The 20271-nt window shown below is 48.3% G+C and overlaps 1 protein-coding gene across 2 annotated transcripts in view; it reads left to right on the top strand.

Moving 5' to 3' along the window:
- Positions 1-20271, top strand: part of LOC119968899 (suppressor of tumorigenicity 14 protein homolog) — a 71762-nt gene that overhangs the window by 40340 nt on the left and 11151 nt on the right. For both annotated transcript variants that reach the window (XM_038801869.1, XM_038801868.1), the window contains exons 9-10: positions 1347-1444; positions 8534-8643. In XM_038801869.1, the coding sequence (XP_038657797.1) occupies positions 1347-1444; positions 8534-8643 (208 nt within the window). The remainder of the gene's footprint in view (positions 1-1346; positions 1445-8533; positions 8644-20271) is intronic.

Raw genomic sequence — 20271 nt, 5'->3', positions numbered from 1 at the left:
TCCACAGTTGCTCAGATAGATGAACTGTTCTTTCAGGTTGGTCTGGTTGAAGCAATGCAGAGAGTGAGAAGTGGCACAAAATAAAAGTGTCACGACCAGGAGATTGAGTGCAGACCTACATAACTCACTGCTGCCTGTGGCCATATACAAGTTGCATAATGAGTGAATGGAAGCATTTCCTGTTGTGAAACGATGCTCATCTGTAATGGTCAGCCCACACCCATGGATATGTGGTCTATGAAGTACCAAACAATTGCCATTCATTTTAGGTGTAAGTCGGATTTCTTCCTCTTTGGATTGTACCATTCCATTCAGTGGGACTTGAAATCTAGCACCAAATTTACATGTGAGGATAAATGCATATTGTTGGAGACAAGATGAACGCCAGGCTTGAATGGTCTCCAACCAGCCATTCTGCTCCTGAATCAGGATTCTTTTATTTTTGTTAAACTGTTGATTGCTTGCTTGAAACATCACCTCTACATCCCACCCAGCAAATAGAGGCAGAGACATTTATCAAAAACAGCAGTGAAAGAGATTGGCAGCTCCATTAAAGTGATCTCTAACTAATTATTTCAGGCTGCTCGTATACTTCTGGGACCGGAACCGTTTTGCATGCCTTGTCTGTGAAGTACTTATGCAAAGTGAACTTCTTGGCAAGCCGGAACTGCTTCATGGTATTTGTATTCTCTCAGTTGTTGAACATGAGAATGCTATTGTGCTCACCTTTTGAGGCTCTCAAATTGGAGCAGCAGCAAGGATCTGCACCGGACTGGAAAAAATGGCCAAGAAAGCAGGAGGCATTCCAACATGCAAGTATTCACAAATAGAATATCGTACCAGAATTTGATGGAGCAGTAGCATTTAAGGCAGTTTTGTTTCAGCAGGGAGCCATTCACATTCACAGGGCATGCACTGAACTGCTTGTGGTAACGAAGGTAATGGTGACTTAAACCTTTATGCCTCTGGCTGCTTCCAGATAGCTACTGGTGACGTGAGCAACATCAGTTAGTTTACTGGTCACAAGGCAATGTAGCAGATTGGTGGTGCACCATTGCAAGCTGACAACAATTAACTTGCTTCCCTAAACAGGAAGAAAGCACTGCTACTTCTCACATGGCTGGATTTCTGCAAATGTCAGGAATCATCTTAGGTGGGAGCTGTAGAAGTCCAGAAACCCTGCTACCTACATTTACATCCGACTTTGAAGAAACTACTTCAACTACTATTGGAACTGCTGAAAGCCGAGTGTTTTTAGAAACAGGGCCTCCTGCCATTTGTACAGGGTTTAAATGATTGGAATAACATGCCTGCTGATATAAGTATCTGTTTCCTTCCTTTATTAGAATGTGGTGGTGTCCTTGATGGAACAAATGGAAGCTTCACATCACCCGGTTACCCTAACGCCCATCAAGAAAAAATCAACTGTACATGGAATTTGAAGGTAGCAATTGGGGACACATGCTTCTAAACGTTTTGAAAAACAAAGCTCAATTGTAGATTTCTGTTGTTCCTGTAGACACAAAATGTGATTGAACATATAGGCCAGGGTTTTCCGGGCCGCCCGCGAGCTGCAGGATTTGTGATGGTCCACTGAATCCCCCATCGGGCCAAAATCGGGATTCGCGCCAGGTATCAAACTAGTCACAAATCTCCCGGCTCGTCCCACCGACCATAACAGATTTCCCGACATCCCAGCCGAGCTTCCCGCCTCGACCTGGTGGGACCATGCAAATAGCTCATTAGAGTTGTTTAGCATGTCATTGATTGGCAGGATGCCCAATTCGCCTGCCGCCTAGGATGCTCCAGCTCCCCCAGCTGATAGCTCCACTGGCGTGAATTGGTGTAAGTCTTGAGGAACGTGGACCTGGTGGCTTGCAGTCTGAAGGGTAGCAATAGGGTATAATCCCTATAATTGCCTCTAGGGTATTCTTTCTTGGGAGGTGGGGGGTTCAGGGGGCTTGAGCTAGGCTTAAGGGGCTCAGGTCAGGGGTCTTTCTGGGAGGGGCTGCTCTACTCATTGGCAGCCTTTAAACAGTCAGTCAGCATGTAAAAAATTAAGTTTTCTCATAATAAAGTGAAAGAGATCCCATCTGTACCCATAATCTATCAAACAGTCACTTGGTATCTCAGAAATAATAAAGTGAAAGTGATCCCCCAAACCCTTCAAAAAGTATGTCAGTGTGCCAAGTTTAAGGGGCAGTGAAATGAAGGGAAAAGTAATCACTTTAAGGCAGTGGAAACCTTTGAGTGTTTTTTACACAGTCAATGTCATTGCCCTTTAAAGTAGAGAAGCACAAAGCTTTGAACTGCAATGTTCACATTCAATTTCATATCCCATTGCCTGCTAAAAGCTTTTAGATTGACAGGTCGAGGCAGTTCCAAAGGGGAAATTCAGATTGTTTATATAGCTCTGCAGGGATCCATCAACTCAAGGGAACCAGTGTTTTCCTAACCATAGTTTCCTTTATAAGGCTGCCTCTTTGTTCTCAAGTGCTTCCTAAAAAGAGCAGTTGTGGGGGCAGCCCCCTTGCTACCTATCGGACTAAGAGGTGCTAGGTTGGCGTTGCCAAAGGGTGGGGCCTGAAGGGGAGGGACTGGGGCGTGCTGAAGGGTGCTCTAAGGGGGGAGGGCCCTTTCCAGAAATTAGGGTGGGATGGGTGCCCTGCTGGAAATCTCGGGGTTGAGGGGTGGGGGGAGGTGGCTGCAACAGCTTTTTGGGATCAGAGCGCCCTTCCAATCTCCGGTGCGGGACTGGTCAGAGAGATTAGGTCTCGCCCCTCTCAATTCCAGCACAGATCCTGGTGTGCTATGGAATGGCATGGAAAACCCAATTCAGGTTAAAACAATTCCAAATGCATTGCATGGCATCTCAATGTCTCACCTAGCGCCAGTGGGAATCACTCTAGCCGTGGATCGGGATAATCGCGGCCACAGTCTGTCCCATCAAGCAAGGAAGAAAGAAATCAGTTTTTATGATTCTGTGTTGAATATGAATTCACGTACTGGAATGCTGAAAGCAAACCCATGCTCTATCCTTCACAGAAAAAAAGTATTTGTCTAAAAATGTTCATGTTGTGACTTTTTTCCTTTTGTATATTTGTTCAGGACAAAAGAACTGTTATTTTTATAATGTCTAATGGTCTCATGATGTCTAAAAGTATCTCTCAGCCAGCATTGCCTCTCCAGTTTCAGTCAAGATGAAGTTGCACAGCAATTGAAAAATGCTGTACTGGGGACATATAAGCCACACATAGGCAACAATCCATTTTTAAATGTGTGCATCAAGGTTGCACATCAGTTAAAGGGACTGCTCAATGCAACAATTCGTAAAATGTATTTTATGCAATGTGGGTATTGCTAGCTGGGTCCACATTTAGTTCCCATTCCTAATTGCCCTTGAGAAGGTGGAGGTGGGCTGGCAGTCAATGTGGAGTAGTTACATCCACAGTGCTTTTAGGGAGGGAGTTCCAGGCTTTAGTCCAGCAAAAGTGAAGGAACATCGATATAGTTCCAAGTCTGGATGGTGGTGTGTGACTTGGAGGGGAACTTGCAGGTAGGGGGTGTTCCCATGCACCTGCTGCCCTTGCCCTTCGAAGTGGTTTGGAAGGTGCAGTTGAAGGAGGCTTGGTGAGTTGCTGCATTGCACATTGTCGGTGGTATACACTGCTGCCACTGTGTGTTGGTGGTGAAGGAGTAAATGTTGAAGATGGTGAATGGGATGCCAATCAAGTGGACTGCTTTGTCCCACTTCTTGGTGTCAAGCTCCTGGAGTGTTGTTGGAGCTACACTTAACCAGGCAAGTGGAGAGTGTTCCATCGAGCTTGTGCCTTATAGTTGGTGAACGGGCTTTGGGGATTCAGGAGGTGAGTTGCTCTCAACAGAATTCATAGGCCCGGACCTGCTCTGGTAGCCACAGTATTCATGTGGCTGGTCCAATTCAGTCGAGAGATTTCAGAGCATACTAGAATCTCTGCTAGCCTGTGGTCTGCATCGGACAAAAGTTTGCCTACTGTCTGATTTATCTAAGTGGTTTGAAACTCCTTAGCTTACATGGGGCAGCTATGCAGATATTTCAGTAGTGATGCCATGTCACTGAGGAAAACACTGTGTCGGCGATGTTTCTCCTCCAGTAGTTTTTGGATGATTGTGAGAGGGAGGACCAAAGGCCTCTAGTGCAGTGGAGTATACTATACCCACGAAGGCTGCCTAGCCAGCTGCAATGTAGTTTGTTGTACACAGGTGACTCTTGAGTTTCTCCTAAGAGACTCATAGAACATAGAACATAGAACAGTACAGCACAGAACAGGCCCTTCGGCCCTCGATGTTGTGCCGAGCAATGATCACCCTACTCAAACCCATGTATCCACCCTATACCCGTAACCCAACAACTCCCCCCCCTTAACCTTACTATTAGGACACTACGGGCAATTTAGCATGGCCAATCCACCTAACCCGCACATCTTTGGACTGTGGGAGGAAACCGGAGCACCCGGAGGAAACCCACGCACACATGGGGAGGACGTGCAGACTCCACACAGACAGTGACCCAGCCGGGAATCGAACCTGGGACCCTGGAGCTGTGAAGCATTTATGCTAACCACCATGCTACCGTGCTGCCCCTCCTTCAAGACTACCTATTTAAGCTGTAAGATATTGAGATGCTTCTTGGCCTTCACGCCCTGGGGGCATCTATGATGATAGGTCTTGAAGTTTAGCCTTGAAATGATAAGACAACAGTCAGTCCAGCCGTCAGCACTGCACATGGCTTTTGTTAAACGAACATCCTGCCTGGTGACGAGTTGATTTGAAAGCAATGGTGGTGCATCCAAGATGTCTCATTGTGATTAGGGAGCCAGAAAACAATTGATGATTATGAGCTCATACTCCACACACATCTTCAACAACAGACTATTGCTATTACAGCTGCCAACAACATTTTTTCCAATGCCCCTTTCCCGTGCCTGGTGATCTGCACCACCTTTTGCGTCAAAGTCACTGAGAATGATTAGCTTGTCTGATAGCGCTGCACGGTAGCAAAGTGGTTAGCACTGTTTCTTCGCAGCTCCAGGGTTCCAGGTTCGATTCCTGGCCTGGGTCACTGTCTATGTGGAGTCTGCACATTCTCCCCGTGTCTGTGTGGGTTTCCTCCTGGTGCTCCGGTTTCCTCCCACAAGTCCCGAAAGACGTGTTGTTATGTAATTTGGACATTCTGAATTCTCCCTCTGTGTACCCGAACAGGCGCCGGAATGTGGCGACTAGGGGCTTTTTACAGTAACTTCCTTGCAGTGTCAATGTAAGCCTAATTGTGACAATAAAGATTATTATTATTATTTTGCCACATTAGCAATTAAGGCCTGGAGGTCATCACAGAATTCATCTTTGACTTTATTAGGATCGTTCATGGTAAGGGCTCTGCACTGTTCCTGCGCAGGGGGAATTTAAGCACTACCTGACGATCATTAACATCTTGAGGAAGGCAAATCAATTTACTGGCAAAGGGGCTCATGACAGCAAAGACTACCAGCTTTGTGCTGTTTTTCTTTCTACGGCCAATCTAAATGAATGTGTAACCTGCATCAATTTAATCCTCTGGTAGATGCGTCTCGCTGAGGGTGATGATTTGAATGTTGTACTTAGCCAGTTCTCTGCTGCCAAGCTGATATTCTCTCGAGCCTGTTAGCTGTGGCATTGTCCATGAAGGTACATGCGTTCCATGTACCAATGTTGACCCTCTGAATTAGCTCTCCATCAAAGCCCACTTCTCTGCCCTATTCCTATAACGCCTGAACCTAACCTACAGATCCCTGGGCATTAAGGGGCAATTTAGTGTGGCCAATCCACCTACCCTGCACATCTTTGGGCTGTGGGGGTGAGACTATGCAGACATGGGGAGAATGTGCAAACTCCACACGGACAGTGACCCGGGGCTGGATCAAACTCGGCGCTGTGAGGTAGCAGTGCTAACCACTGCACCACCATGCCACCCTGCCAATCCACCTAACCTGCATATCTTTAGACTGTGGAATGAAACCGGAGCACCCAGAGGAAACCGACGCAGACACAGGGTGAATGTGCAAACTCCACGCAGTCACTCAAGGCCGGAATTGAACCTGGGTCCCTGGCGCTGTTAGGCAGCAGTGCTAATTGTTGTGTTATGTTATTGCTAGTAACATAAGCTGCCACTTGATGTAGGCTCTGCTGAAAGATGCTCCAGACTCGGAGATAAGTTTAACGTTCTTATTGAACGATTAACAATGCTCTTAAATGAGTTCGCCACTCTACCAATCTGCCTCTAGTAACTCAGTCTATTCTGCTAACTATACAAGCTTGCTCTCGACCCTTCGCTCGGGTGTGATGCTGCTGATAATCAACCCTGTCTTGCTCTCATGGTTTCTGCCAGTGGAAGAGGCAGAGCCTGTGTGCCTTGTCCTTTTTATATGGGTCATGTAGTGCCCCCTTGTGGTTATGCCACCTCTGGGTGTCCTGATTGCCCATTGGTTGTGTCCTGTTCTAATGACCCATTGGTTGCGTGACTGCATGTCATGGCATCTCTGGTGCTCCCTCTAGTGGTTAATTAGTTTTAGTGTATTTACATTAACCCCTTGTGTATATAGTGATGCGTATCACTACACTAACCACTGTGCCACCAAGCCACCCACTCTTGAAGTGATTTACTGGGACCATCATCACATGTTAACAACTATTTAGAGCTAGAGGTATGAGCTGGGCGAAGGTGAGAACAATATCGGATGAACCATTCCAAAGAATGAGATGAGCCTGCCTGTACGATGTGCTACCTCGCCCTTACACCCGCAACTTGATATGTAGCAACCAACTTGTCTACATTAAATCTCACAAACTGGATGAATAAATTGGTCCTAGCCAATAATTTATTTTTGAGTCACTATCCAATATTGACTGATTTTTGAGTCACTGTTATAAGGAAAACCTGCGGATCACTCCATAATCCTGGGACTCCAGTGCATGTCTTTCTGTCAGCAGCCATGGCCTCCCCAGTGGCACACTGAGGACTTGGCCAGCTCATGGCTCTCTCAGGGAATTAGCTAATGCCTCTCTCGCAAACAACAACAGAAAGATAATAATTGAGCAGTCATCTTATTGCCATTTATGCACTTATATTTGTGTAAAATTACTGCTCCATTTATACACATAACAATAGTAATTGGGTGGGATTCTCCATTTCAGAAACTAAGTGTTGATGGCGGGACTGAATCGGTGGACTTCTCCGACAACTAAACTGCCACCGGTCCCGGGCAATTTAACATCCGTTAATGGGCTAGCACCAGGGTAATGTGGAACACTATTGATTTCAGTGAAAACCGGTGTTGGATTTGCCGTGGTTGGGATTGGCACTCGAGAGGCTGACAAGCTGTAGCCGCATATTAGCACTCCACTCCCCACACACACTCACATTCCAGCCAACAAAATAGCACTGGTTGCGCTGGACCACGCCCATCCCATGGATGAGTTGGCTGGGGCCAGAGGGTACCTAGCGGGGTGGCCTGAGAGGACAACCATACGACCCGTGGCAGGAAGTTCACAGTGGGCAGTTAGCACTGTACGCAGCCGTGTGGCTGCCTTGCAGGCTGCGGCAATGGTGTTCCATACCCATCCACCCTGCGCCCACGCCCTGGCAGAAGCCCCCCCTCCCCCCGGCCAGTGGTACAACAGTCAGCACATTATAGCAATGTTGCAAACTTTCTGTGCCCCCTCTCTCCCTCAGCAGCCATGGTGCCTGTTTCCCGATTTTTGAAACCACAAGTGAAACTTCACCATCGGTAATTTCTCCTGGTGGAGGCGGAGCTTTGCGGGTGCCCCAGAGAATACCGGGTCAGGCCCACTAATATGCAAACGGTGTTTACCGTATGTGTGGAGTAGAATGCCCTGACGCCGCTGTCGAGGCTCTGGAGCATGGCATTCTGTCAGGCGCCCGGCGCCGGCCACAAACTCCACCTCACACGCAATTCTCCGCCCAATCGCGTTTCCTGATTCCGGCATCGGCTGACAGAGAATCCTGCCCATTGTATTTCAAATCAGTTGATTATACATTGCGCGAAATTTCTGTGAGGTGATTTAGGTAATGCAAGCCTTTATTTCTATCTTTCATAAATGTTTATTTTCTCTCATTTGGCCATTGTCACATCTGTGAACAAGGATTTGTTTATGTCGTGCATATCTCCACTTGGGGTGAAATCAATGCCAATCAATTTTTCTTGGGAGTTGTGCCATATTGGGTTGGGTTCTCTGGTCTGCCAACTGCGTGTTTCTTGGCGGTGGGAGGCAGCGCCCCAGTCACTGTCGGCGGGATTCTCTGTTCCCACTATTCTCAGTTAGATTTCCCATTGAAGACACCCCCGCGCCTGGAAACCCACGGGTGGGTACAGAGAATCCTGCTGCCAGCGAATGCCTGGAGAACTCAGGCCATTGTTTCACTTAGTCAGTTTACTATTATTGAAAAATGGTGGACAAGGCAGAATACAATCCCTGGTGTTTTTTTTTAATATCGCAGGTTCAAGAACATTTTCGAGCCATCATTCTTTTCAGGGAATTCAAGCTTGGAGGCTCTCCAACATCTGGAGGATCATGTGAGTCAGATTATCTGGAGATTGACGGTCAAAGGTGAGCAGAACATATAACTGTATTGCTCATTTAGTTGTGCAATTTCTTTCAAATGTATTATTGCAATCCAGATTGAAGATGGCAGTAACAAAAAAATCTTGTGCAACATAAAGACACTGATTAACACAACTCAAAGTATCATTTTGTATAGTCTAAGCATACAACCAAACCATTGTCAAAATAACAATGAAGCTAATGGTTAGGGGCTATGTATAAATGGTACTGCAGCATCAAGTGAGGAGCAGATGTACAGTTAATGCAAATATTCAAAAGTTTCTGAGTTTTGCCACTCCACACTCAGCTTCACTAAAGCAGCATCTCTCCTCACTGCTAACATGGACTGAATGTTATGAAGTTGCTCCATTTGCTCATTAGATACAACCAAGCCCATTGCAGACTTTTAGAGATAGTAATTAGTACTCTTTTAACAAGATTATAGTTGGTAATGGTGGCCAATCAACCTAATTGAAAATTAACTTTTACCAGTAGAATTTGTTTGTGTTTTTAATTTTTCAATGAAAAGTTAAAAGGTCAAATGTTAAAGTAAACATTGTATTTTATGTTTTCTTTATTCTCTCTCTCTCTCTTAATCAAACATTTATTTAATTCTCTTAATTTCCCTTTCTGTACCTGATTTGACATTTAATCTACTCAATTTGATTCCGTAATTCATGTGTTTATTTACTAATCCTTAAATCTAATTTGTTAAGCAGATAACCTTTGGTTTCCCTGGTCACCTCGGTCCACAGGGCCTCCTTTCCCTCACTGTACTGTTATCAGCTCATACTTTCAACAACATTGGGGGCAAAATGCTTTTCAGTAGAAGTGCACAGGAGCACTTTTAACTAATGGTGGACAACTGCCCTCTTTCATAAACTTAAAAATTACAAGGAATTATTTCTAATTAGAGCAGGGCAGTTCTCCCAGTGTCTTGACTGGCATTTATCCCTCAACCAACTCCCAAAACAAATTTCATTGCTGTTTGTGCAAGTTTGCTTTGCCATTTTGGCTGTTATGCATTACAATAGTAACTATATTTCCAAAGTATTTTGGGTGTTGAGTGCTTTTTGACAATCTGGGGTCTTGAACAGTGCTATATGTGGTGAATGTCACTTAGTAATTCACACTGTATTTACCAATACTATTGTAAGTGCAGTAGCGTTATCCAACCACGAGGGGGAGTAGCTCTGGGAATGCTCAGGAGTTTGTACAGGGCTCCACCCTTGGCTCCGCCCATGACACCTCCCCCTAGACCTCCTCCCCCTGTATAAATAACCGTGTCCAGAGCCAGCCTGAGTTCATCGAGAGTCAACGGGTAACAGGCTGGCTCTGAAGTAAGTAGATTAAAACCACTGTCCATATCTGAAAGCACGTGTCTCGTGAATTGATGGTTCCATCAATTTAATCTACTTAAGAACAGTCAGGATCGATCATAGAATCAGCCCTCAAGCCTGGAAGCCTAGGACTCGACCCACAGGATGCAGAGGAAAAAGAAATCTTCTCCCACTGGCTGCGGTGCTTTAATGCCTACCTGGCAGAAGCGAGCACAGTCGAAACAACAGAGGAACAGAAGTTAAGTCTACTGCACGCGAGGGTGAGCCACAGAATCTCTACGCAACTAAACTCGGCTGGTTCATATACTGCAGTCGTGATACTTGATAAGATGTATGTAAGGCCCATTAACAGAGTTTACGCACGCCATGTGTTCACGACTCGCCGTCAGCGGCCTACAGAATCACTCACCGAATTTCTAAGAGAACTCAGTAACTTATCAAATGACTGTAACTATCAAGCGGTTACCGAGGCTGAACACAGAGAACTTGCTGTACGCGATGTTTTTGTAGCGGGCCTCAGGTCTAATTATGTGCGCCAAAGACTGTTGGAAAAGGGGGCCCAAGACTTAGAAACAACTGCGGAAATTGCTACCACGATGAAGGTCTCTTTCCGCAGCCTCACCTCATTCCCCGTGGACCCCGCGACCCAATCATGGGCCCCCGACCAGCGACTCCCCCAGGTCTGTGCCACGTGGGCGCCCAGCCACCATGCTGCCCCAGCCAGCCACTATGCTGCCCCAGCCAGCCACTATGCTGCCCCAGCCAGCCACTATGCTGCCCCAGCCAGCCACTATGCTGCTCCAGCCAGCCACTATGCTGCCCCAGCCTGCCATTTCTGCGGCCAGAATCAGCACCCGCGGCAGCACTGCCCAGCCCGCAACGCGACCTGCAGCAACTGCGGGCGGAAAGGCCATTACGCGAGAGTGTGCCTCGCAAAAAGGGCCCCAGCTTCCAACTCCCCAGCGGCACAAAGTAATCGCTCCCCACACCCGCAGGCCCGCGGGGCCCGAAACGCTGCCGCCTATGCTCCGACCCCACCCCCTCCCGCCACGTGCGATCCTTGGGGGCCGCCATCTTGGAAAACCTCCACCTCCACCACGCGGCCAGCCACGTGCGATTCATGGGGGCCGCCATCTTGGACACCATCTTCCTCGCAGCCCGCCACGTGCGATCCACGGGCCCGACCTGCATCTCCACGCTCGGACAACTTATCGGAAGAGTACGACTACGAACTCAGAGGACAGTCATCACGGGGCCACTCCAGCACAGCTGATCGACTACCCGCAACTCAGCGCAGTCATCCTGGACCAATCGCGCCCGAAGCATCTGAGAAACTCGATGGCAGAGGTCTAAATCAACGGTACAGCACGCTATGCCTTTTCGACTCCGGGAGTACTGAGAGCTTCATACACCCAGATCTGGTAAGACGCTATTCGCTCCCCGTTTTCCCCAGGCGGCAAACTATCTCTCTTGCTTCAGGCTTCCACTCTGTCCAGATCCAGGGGCGCACCGCTGCGACACTCACAATCCGAGGTGCTAGCTATGCAAAATTTCAACTCTACGTCTTGCCCGAACTCTGCGCGCCACTCTTATTAGGCCTAGATTTTCAATGTAACCTTAAGAGCCTCACCCTCAGCTTCGGTGGGCCCCTGCCCCCACTCACTATCTGCAGCCTCGCTAGGCTGTGAATCTCTCCACCCCCCCTCCCTCTCTTCGCCTATCTCATAAAGGACTGTAAACCCGTAGCCACTCGTAGCGGGCGATACAGCCTGCAGGATAGGGTATTTATCAGATTAGAGGTCCGAAGGCAACTCAGTGAGGGGATTATAGAGGCCAGCAATAGTCCCTGGAGAGCTCAGGTGGTGGTCGTTAAGACCGGGGACAAATTCCGCATGGTTGCCGACTATAGTCAGACCATAAATAGATTTATGCTCCTCGACGCGTATCCCCTCCCCAGGATTGCAGACGTGGTAAATCAGATCGTCCAGTATCGGCTCTTTTCCACGGTGGATCTGAAGTCTGCATACCACCAGCTCCCAATCCGTCCGGAGGACCGCCACTACACGGCATTCGAGGCCGATGGCCGCCTCTTCCATTTCCTCCGGGTTCCTTTCAGCATCACCAATGGGGTCTCGGTGTTCCAACGAGCAATGGACCGAATGGTGGACCAGTACGGGCTGCGGGCCATGTTTCTGTACTTGGACAATGTCACCATCTACGGCTATGAGCAGCAGGACCATGACGCCAACCTCCACCGTTTTTTCCAGACGGCACAGAAATTAAACATCACCTACAACAAAGAGAAATGCATTTTCTGCACAAACAGACTGGCCATCCTCGGCTACGTCGTGGAAAACGGAGTCCTGGGCCCAGACCCGGACCGTATGCGCCCCCTCTTAGAACTCCCCCTCCCCCATTGCCCCAAGGCCCTCAAACGGTGCTTGGGTTTCTTTTCCTACTACGCCCAGTGGGTCCCTCAATATGCGGACAAAGCCCGCCCACTCTTTAAGGCCACACGATTTCCCCTGTCAGCTGAGGCATGCCAGGCCTTCAACTACATCAAGGAGGACATCGCCAAAGCGGCCATGCGGGCGGTGGATGAATCCACTCCATTCCAGGTTGAGAGCGACGCCTCAGAGGTAGCTCTAGCAGCCACACTAAATCAGGCAGGGAGACCAGTCGCATTTTTCTCCCGTACCCTCTCCGCTTCAGAACTCCGACACTCCTCAGTCGAGAAAGAAGCACAAGCCATTGTGGAGGCTATTCGTTACTGAAGGCACTACCTCGCAGGTAGGAGGTTCACCCTCATCACCGACCAACGATCGGTTGCCTTTATGTTTGATAACTCGCAAAGGGGCAAAATAAAAAATGATAAAATTCTTCGGTGGAGGATCGAACTCTCCACCTATAATTACGATATTAAGTATCGACCCGGGAAGCTCAACGAGCCCCCAGATGCCCTATCCCGTGGGACATGCACCAGCGCGCAGATTGACCGACTGAAAGTCATCCACAACGACCTCTGCCACCCGAGGGTCACCCGGCTCGCCCACTACATCAGAGCCCAAAACCTGCCTTTCTCCAACGAGGAGGCAAAAGCGGTCACCAGGGACTGCCCGATCTGTGCGGAGTGCAAACCGCACTTCTATAGACCAGACAGGGCCCACCTGGTCAAGACTTCTAGGCCCTTTGAACGCCTTGCGATCGATTTCAAAGGGCCACTCCCCTCAACTAACAAGAACGTTTACTTTCTTTATTTAAAATTTTTAAAAAATGTTTTAATAAATTTAGATTACCCAATTATTTTTTCCAATTAAGGGGCAATTTAGCATGGCCAATCCACCTACTCTGCACATTTTTGGGTTGTGGGGGCGAAACCCACGCAGACACGGGGAGAATATGCAAACTCCACACGGACAGTGACCCAGAGCTGGGATCGAACCTGGGACCTCAGCGCTGTGAGGCAGTTGTGCTAACCACTAGGCCACCGTGCTGCCCTAGAATGTTTACTTCCTAAACGTCGTAGACGAGTTCTCCCGTTTCCCATTTGCTATCCCGTGCCCCGACATGACCTCCCACACAGTCATTAGGGCCCTGCATAGTATCTTCACCCTGTTTGGTTTCCCCAGCTACGTACACAGCGACTGGGGTTCGTTCTTCATGAGCGACGAGCTGCATCAGTACCTGCTCGACAAGGGCATTTCCTCGAGCAGGACTACCAGCTACAATCCCAGGGGCAACGGGCAGGTGGAGAGGGAGACCGAGACGGTCTGGAAGACCGTCCTACTAACCCTCCGGTCTAGAAAGCTCCAAGTCTCCCAGTGGCAGGAAGTCCTCCCAGACGCGCTCCACGCTATTAGATCCCTCCTATGTACAGCGACCAATCAGACCCCTCACTAGAGGCTCTTCATTTTTTCCAGGGGCACTACCACGGAGGTCTCACTTCCGGCATGGCTGAGGATACCGGGCCCGGTACTCCTGAGGAAACACGTCAGGGCACACAAAACCGACCCCCTTGTTGAGAAGGTGCGCCTGCTCCACTCCAACCCCCAGTACGCATTCGTCGAGTTCCCTGACGGCCACCAGGACACAGATCCCTCTGGGATCTGGCACCCGCCGGATCCAGCACCCCCTCTATCCCCACAGAAGGACCCCTCACCCTACACCCCATGCTGCCACCCCCTCGCGCTCCCGAGGCCACGAGCTCGCTCCACCATTTCCGTGCACCCGCGCCGGCCAGCCCCCAGCGCCCCCAGTCCCCGGTCGAACCAGAAGAGTATGAAGCTCGGATACAACTCTCCCTGGAGTCCGCCATTGTACCCCAGCACACAACACCCATATCCAGCCACTGCAAGAGGCTGCAACCCCGGTGCTCCGCAGATCACAGCGGACAGTTCGACCACCGGACAGACTTACTTGGTAGACCACCACTCCCGCCGGACTTGATTTTTTTGCAGGGGGTGAATGTGGTGAATGTTACTTAGTAATTCACACTGTATTTATCAATACTATTGTAAGTGCAGTAGCGTTATCCGACCACTAGGGGGAGTAGCTCTGGGAATGCTCAGGAGTTTGTACAGGGCTCCACCCTTGGCTCCGCCCACGACTCCTCCCCCTAGACTGCTGTATAAATAACCATGTCCAGAGCCAGCCTGAGTTAATCGAGAGTTCAACGGGTAACAGGCTGGCTCTGAAGTAAGTCAATTAAAACCACTGTTCATATCTGAAAGCACGTGTCTCGTGAATTGATGGTTCCATCACTATAGAAATGCAAATCTGTCTTTATTAGCAGAAACCTGACCAGTCAGCAATTTGTAAGCAACAGCTCAGATAGTTAATTGGATTTCTGGGAATAGAGAATTGTAGGTTATTAAACACAGCAGCAAATCTGGTTTCACTGGTTCAGCTTTTTAGAAATAGACAAACAAGTTGAAGTGATAGAACCAAAGTGTTCAAATGTGTAATTGACCTCTGAACTTTGAAATTGGATTAAATTGTGTGCTCATTGTCTACTTGGTGTGGTTATTTTAAATAATTTTAAAATTAATTTCTCCAATTTCATTGGATCTTCTCTGCACTTGTAACGCTTTACTCAAACTTAGGGGCCTCACGGTAGCATGGTGGTTAGCATCAATGCTTCACAGCTCCAGGGTCCCAGGTTCGATTCCCAGCTGGGTCACTGTCTGTGTGGAGTCTGCATGTCCTCCCTGTGTGTGCGTGGGTTTCCTCCGGGTGCTCCGGTTTCCTCCCACAGTCCAAAGATGTGCGGGTTAGGTGGATTGGCCATGCTAAATTGCCCGTAGTGTAAGGTTAATGGGGGGATTGTTGGGATACGGGTTACGTGGGTTTAAGTAGGGTGATCATTGCTCGGCACAACATCGAGGGCCGAAGGGCCTGTTCTGTGCTGTAATGTTCTATGTTCTATGTTCTAAACATCCAAGCTGTGAAATGTTCAACTTCCCATGAGAGAGAATGAAATATACAGCTGAGTAGCACATTGGGATTTTACTGCCTATGTGTTAAACTGCCTTGTATGTAGGGTTGTTCAGCTGTTTTGAATTGCTAATGAATACAACATATTTAAAAGCCCAATGGCATTCGCTCGGGTAGATGCTTAATCTCGAATAGATCCTGGCTGTCGATCTGATTTTCGCCAATGCAATACTGATTCAACTAACGTGACAATTGTAATAGAACCCATATTTAGCTGACGTCACCATTGAATTAACACTAATTCAATGGGTAACCATAGTCCTCCCAGATTATTTGAATTTTCCCATCAGAAGTGCAGGAACACTATTCATAACCCTACTTAAAGGTCTGAATAAACATCACTATTTTTTCCATCAAGGAATGAATTACGGATTTCATTCTCATTTTTGGGATGGTAAAACACAGAACAGAACTTTAAAATACACTTCTCCTTCAATAACCCCCAATTTTCAATTTGTTTTAATGAACATCTCATTTGTCATTAAATAATAGCAAAAGACATCTCACGAAAGTATCTCGTACTTGTTGAAGGCTAAAACTGGGGCAAATTATTTTCATTGTTAGCAAATTGCAGGATAGTTATAGGTGAAAAGTATAAAATTATAGGTAGTTTCAGAGAGCACTTCATTTGGTGGGAGAAAAATCAATTTCTGATTACTAAACAGATAGAAAATACTCATTTGACTTGTATTGTCTAACATGGGAGTCACTGGTCCACATCCGTCTACCTTGGCTTCACCTCTGCACGTCATGACTACGTTGTACCTTTCTGCCAATATTGGGGAACATGAGGCTGAGGCAGGTCCTGAGCTTCCAGCCTATCAACTGTGCCGCCGGTGCCACGTCGTGGCATGTGGCATGGTCCGATAGCTAAACACAAAAACTGCTAGTGCGTCTCCATGGACCCCGTGGTCTGTTTTTCCATCCCTCTCTTAAAGGTTCGCACAGCATGCTCGGCCAGCCCATTCGAGGAAGGGTGCTACGCGGCCGTGCAGATGTGCTGCACCCCGTTTGTTATCGTAAACCTCTTGAACCTGTCGGCGGTGAAGGGGGTGCCATTGTCTGTGACCAGTACCTCCGGAATGCCATGGGTGCTAAAGGAGTACCGTAGCTTCTTAACCATAGCCTTCGCCATGATGGATGACAACCGATGAACTTCCAGCCACTTGAAACAGTCCTACAAAGAGTAAAAATATAGACCCTTGGAAAGGTCTGGCAAAATCGGCGTGTAGGCAAAATAAAGGCCGGCCTGGCCATTCCCATTGTTGTAGTGGGGCAGCTGGTGGGAGCTTCTGTTACTCCTGGCATGTGGTGCGTTGGGCCAGTCGTTCGATTGCACCATCCAAGCCTGGCCACCACACAAAGATGCGGGCCAGCATTTTCATTTTTAATACCCCTGGGTGTCCGTTGTACAGATCGTGAAGGTGGCGTCTGTGCCCTGGTTTGGGACCACGGCACAAATCCCGCACTGAAGGATGCTTCCATGCTGAGCTCCTGCGTTTTGGCTCCAAAGAGCCATAGTTCTTCAGGCAGCTTCTCTTTCTGGCTCCTGTGTAAGACTATGTGGCGCACTTTCGCCAATACGGAGTCTTTTTGCATCCAGTCACGTATCTGAGCGCCGGTGACCGGCAAGGTGTCCATAAAGTTGTTTAAACGACTTTAGCTCTCGCTGAGGATGGGGGGGGGGGGGATGTCGGCAACGAGTCCCTGTTCAATGCATCCGCAATTTGAGTGCCTGGGCGATGCTGTACTCGTACACTGCTAGCTGAATTCGGCCGGGCGATATTGGTGGAATTCCTTATCCTCTTTAAAAAGCTCTAGCAACGGCTTGTGGTCTGTCAGAATGGTGAACTGACGCCAATACATGTACTGATGAAATCTCTTCATGATGAAGGCCAGCTCTTGTTTCTCTATCTAGGCATAATTGCGCTCCACAGCGGCCTAAGTCCTTGACGCAAATGCTATCAGCCTTTCTCTTCCATCAGCCGTGCGGGGGATAACAGAGCTCCAAGTCTGTAAGGCAGTGCTGCACGCCACCAAAAGAGGCTTGGATCTAGGCCAGGAATAAATTCCCCATAGTAGTTGATAAGACCTAAGAATGACTGTGACTCTGTTGCATTTTCCAGAGTGGGGGCTTGCCTAATCGTCCGCACATTCTCCTCCTCTAACTGGTGTAGTCCGTCCCAATCCACACGATACCATAGTATGTAACTTCCTTGGCATAGAAAAGACACTTTCCCCTCTTAACGCACATGTCCATCTCGTAAAACCGGTGGAGGACTTCCTCCAGGTTGCTCAAGTGCTCCCTTTCCCTGGCTCCAGTGACCAAGATGCCATCCAAGTTTACCGTCACTCATGGTAGCCCTCTTATGATGTTCTCCATTGCGAAAGCCAGGGACACTTTAAAATTTAAAATAAATAAATAAATTTAGGGTATCCAATTCTTTTTTTTCTTTCCAATTAAGGGGAAATTTAGCATGGCCAATTCACCTACCCTACCCATCTTTTTGGGTTGTGAGGGTGAGACCCACGCAGACACGGGGAGAATGTGCAAACTCCACACGGGCAGTGACCCGGGGCCAGGGCTGAACCCGGGTCTTCAGCGCCGTGCGACAGCAATGCTAGTCACCACACCACCGTGCCACCCACATCCAGTTACACTCCAAACAGCAGGCCCGTGTATTCGTAGAGGCCCTTGTGTCGCGCTTTGAAAAGGGATGACCCCCAGATAACGTGGAGTATAGGTCTTCTAGGCATTGGGTACCTGTCCAGACAGGAGGTCTCGTTGATGGTCAACTTTTAATCACCGCACAGGCAGACGATCTTGTTAGGTTTCGGAACCGGGACTACAGGCGCTGTCCAAATCTGCAAACTACCGATTGGATGATATCAAGGCCTTCCAGTTTGCTGGGTCTGTCCTCTACTTTCGCCAGCAGTGTATAGGGGACTGGGCAGGCTCGGAAATACTTAGGCTGGGCCTCAGGGTGCACCTATATTTTGCTCATGATCCCTAGTCCAGCCAGAGATGTTGTAACCAGTCACGACCCAGGAGACTTGGCCCTTCGCTATTATAAACAGCAGGCTAATGGATTGCTTTCCATAAGTAACGGGGGTCATCACCGTGCCTGTTAAGGCTAGCGGATCCCTCATATAGGTCGCAAGCCTTGTCTCTGTGTCCCACAAACCAACCGTTGAACCCCAGTCCTGATTCTCTCAAAGGTCTGCCTCCCTATTACCAAAACTGTGGTTGGCTGTTCACCTAGACAGTAATCTTAGTGGGAGCAATTCATGATGCAGCAATGCAATTCAATTGCATACACCCCTCGTCATCTGGTTATTCTAGTGCAGGGTCTGTGCTCTGGGTTGACATCTTCCTCTGGTTGAACGGCGGGTTTGCTGACTGAGCTGTGGTTTCCTATCCCTGTGATTTTTCCAGCCATAGAGGCACCACCTTATGCCATCCTCCATTGATTTTTAGGTTGGTGCCCCACATGGTTGTAGCTGCCCTTAGCCAACGGCCTGGTCCCAGCCGTGTTTGGGCCAGAGCGAGTTTCTGGGGCCCCCAATTTTAGGGGTCACTTTGTGCCAGAATTGGGGGCCCTACACCGTTTACCTCCATCCATGACATCCCCTGGAATTCCTGGATTCCCTTCTCTGCACTCTCCCGTGAGAGTGACGCAGAAAATGGGGCCCCTCCACAGGCGATCAGAAGAACTACCATCTGGCGATCATCCCCAACGATAGCGTTCACCTTGGAGAAAATAGCGTATGCACTCTGCATGGCTGAGTTCAGTACTCCATACTCTCATCGAATGCATAGAGTCTGCCAAAGAGCAGCGTTTTCAAAGGGTCAAAACGTATTCCTTTATGCAGAGGGGTGGCAGTGTTCCAAATGGTCTGCTGACTGTAGTTCCGTTTTATCCTCCTTGACTATTAAATTGTCGGTTCTATCTGCAGCACGGCTCCTACCTGGGCAGGCTTTTAAGGAACTGAGTTAACTAGTCCGCTGATGGGCCTCTGCCCCCCTCCCCCCAAGCAGCGGAGCTCATACACCACCAGGCTCATGGGGAGATTAATTGTGCTATTACAGGAGGCAAGCTAACATATCATAAAAACTCCAGTGACAGTTGGATAGTGTCTTTCATCATACTGGTCTTTCTTCTGAGAAAGTTTTATCTGTTTCCAAACTTCCTCCTGTAGTGTGTCAATGGTTTACGTGGATTTCTGCATTATTAGCTGGTATTTTTCTGTGTAATCATTCTGTTGAATTTCTGGATCCAATTAGTGACTTTATGGTAGCTTCAGGGTTGAGGGAATTGCTTCCCAGAAATCATGTGCTGATTATGTAAGAATTGCTGGTTGATGTTCAGCTGATCCTGCAATCAGTGAGCGCTGTGCTCTTTGAACAGCAGCACTGAGCTGCTGGTGGGCTGGGCTGCTGTCACAATATCCAAGTGTGCACTTCCTTTCACAATGAGGTGGCCTGAGAGAAGAGGCACATCTGTGCTTCACAGCATGCTGCCAAATGTGTCAGGGGAAAACTTGACCAGAAATTACGTGGCTGAGTGAAAATCACAAGATTTGCTGTGGGATGTCAACTTGCAACAAATCATGCACTAGTTATATTGAAATGAAATGAAATGAAAATCGCTTATTGTTACGAGTAGGCTTCAATGAAGTTACTGTGAAAAGCCCCTAGTCGCCACCTGTCCGGGGAGGCTGGTACAGGAATCGAACCGTGCTGCTGGCCTGCTTGGTCTGCTTTAAAAGCCAGCGATTTAGCTCAGTGAACTCAACCAGC

This window comes from Scyliorhinus canicula, chromosome 7 (assembly GCF_902713615.1).
Source record: "Scyliorhinus canicula chromosome 7, sScyCan1.1, whole genome shotgun sequence".
Classification (NCBI taxonomy): Eukaryota; Metazoa; Chordata; class Chondrichthyes; order Carcharhiniformes; family Scyliorhinidae; genus Scyliorhinus; species Scyliorhinus canicula.
This window is presented reverse-complemented; position numbering and strand designations above follow the sequence as displayed.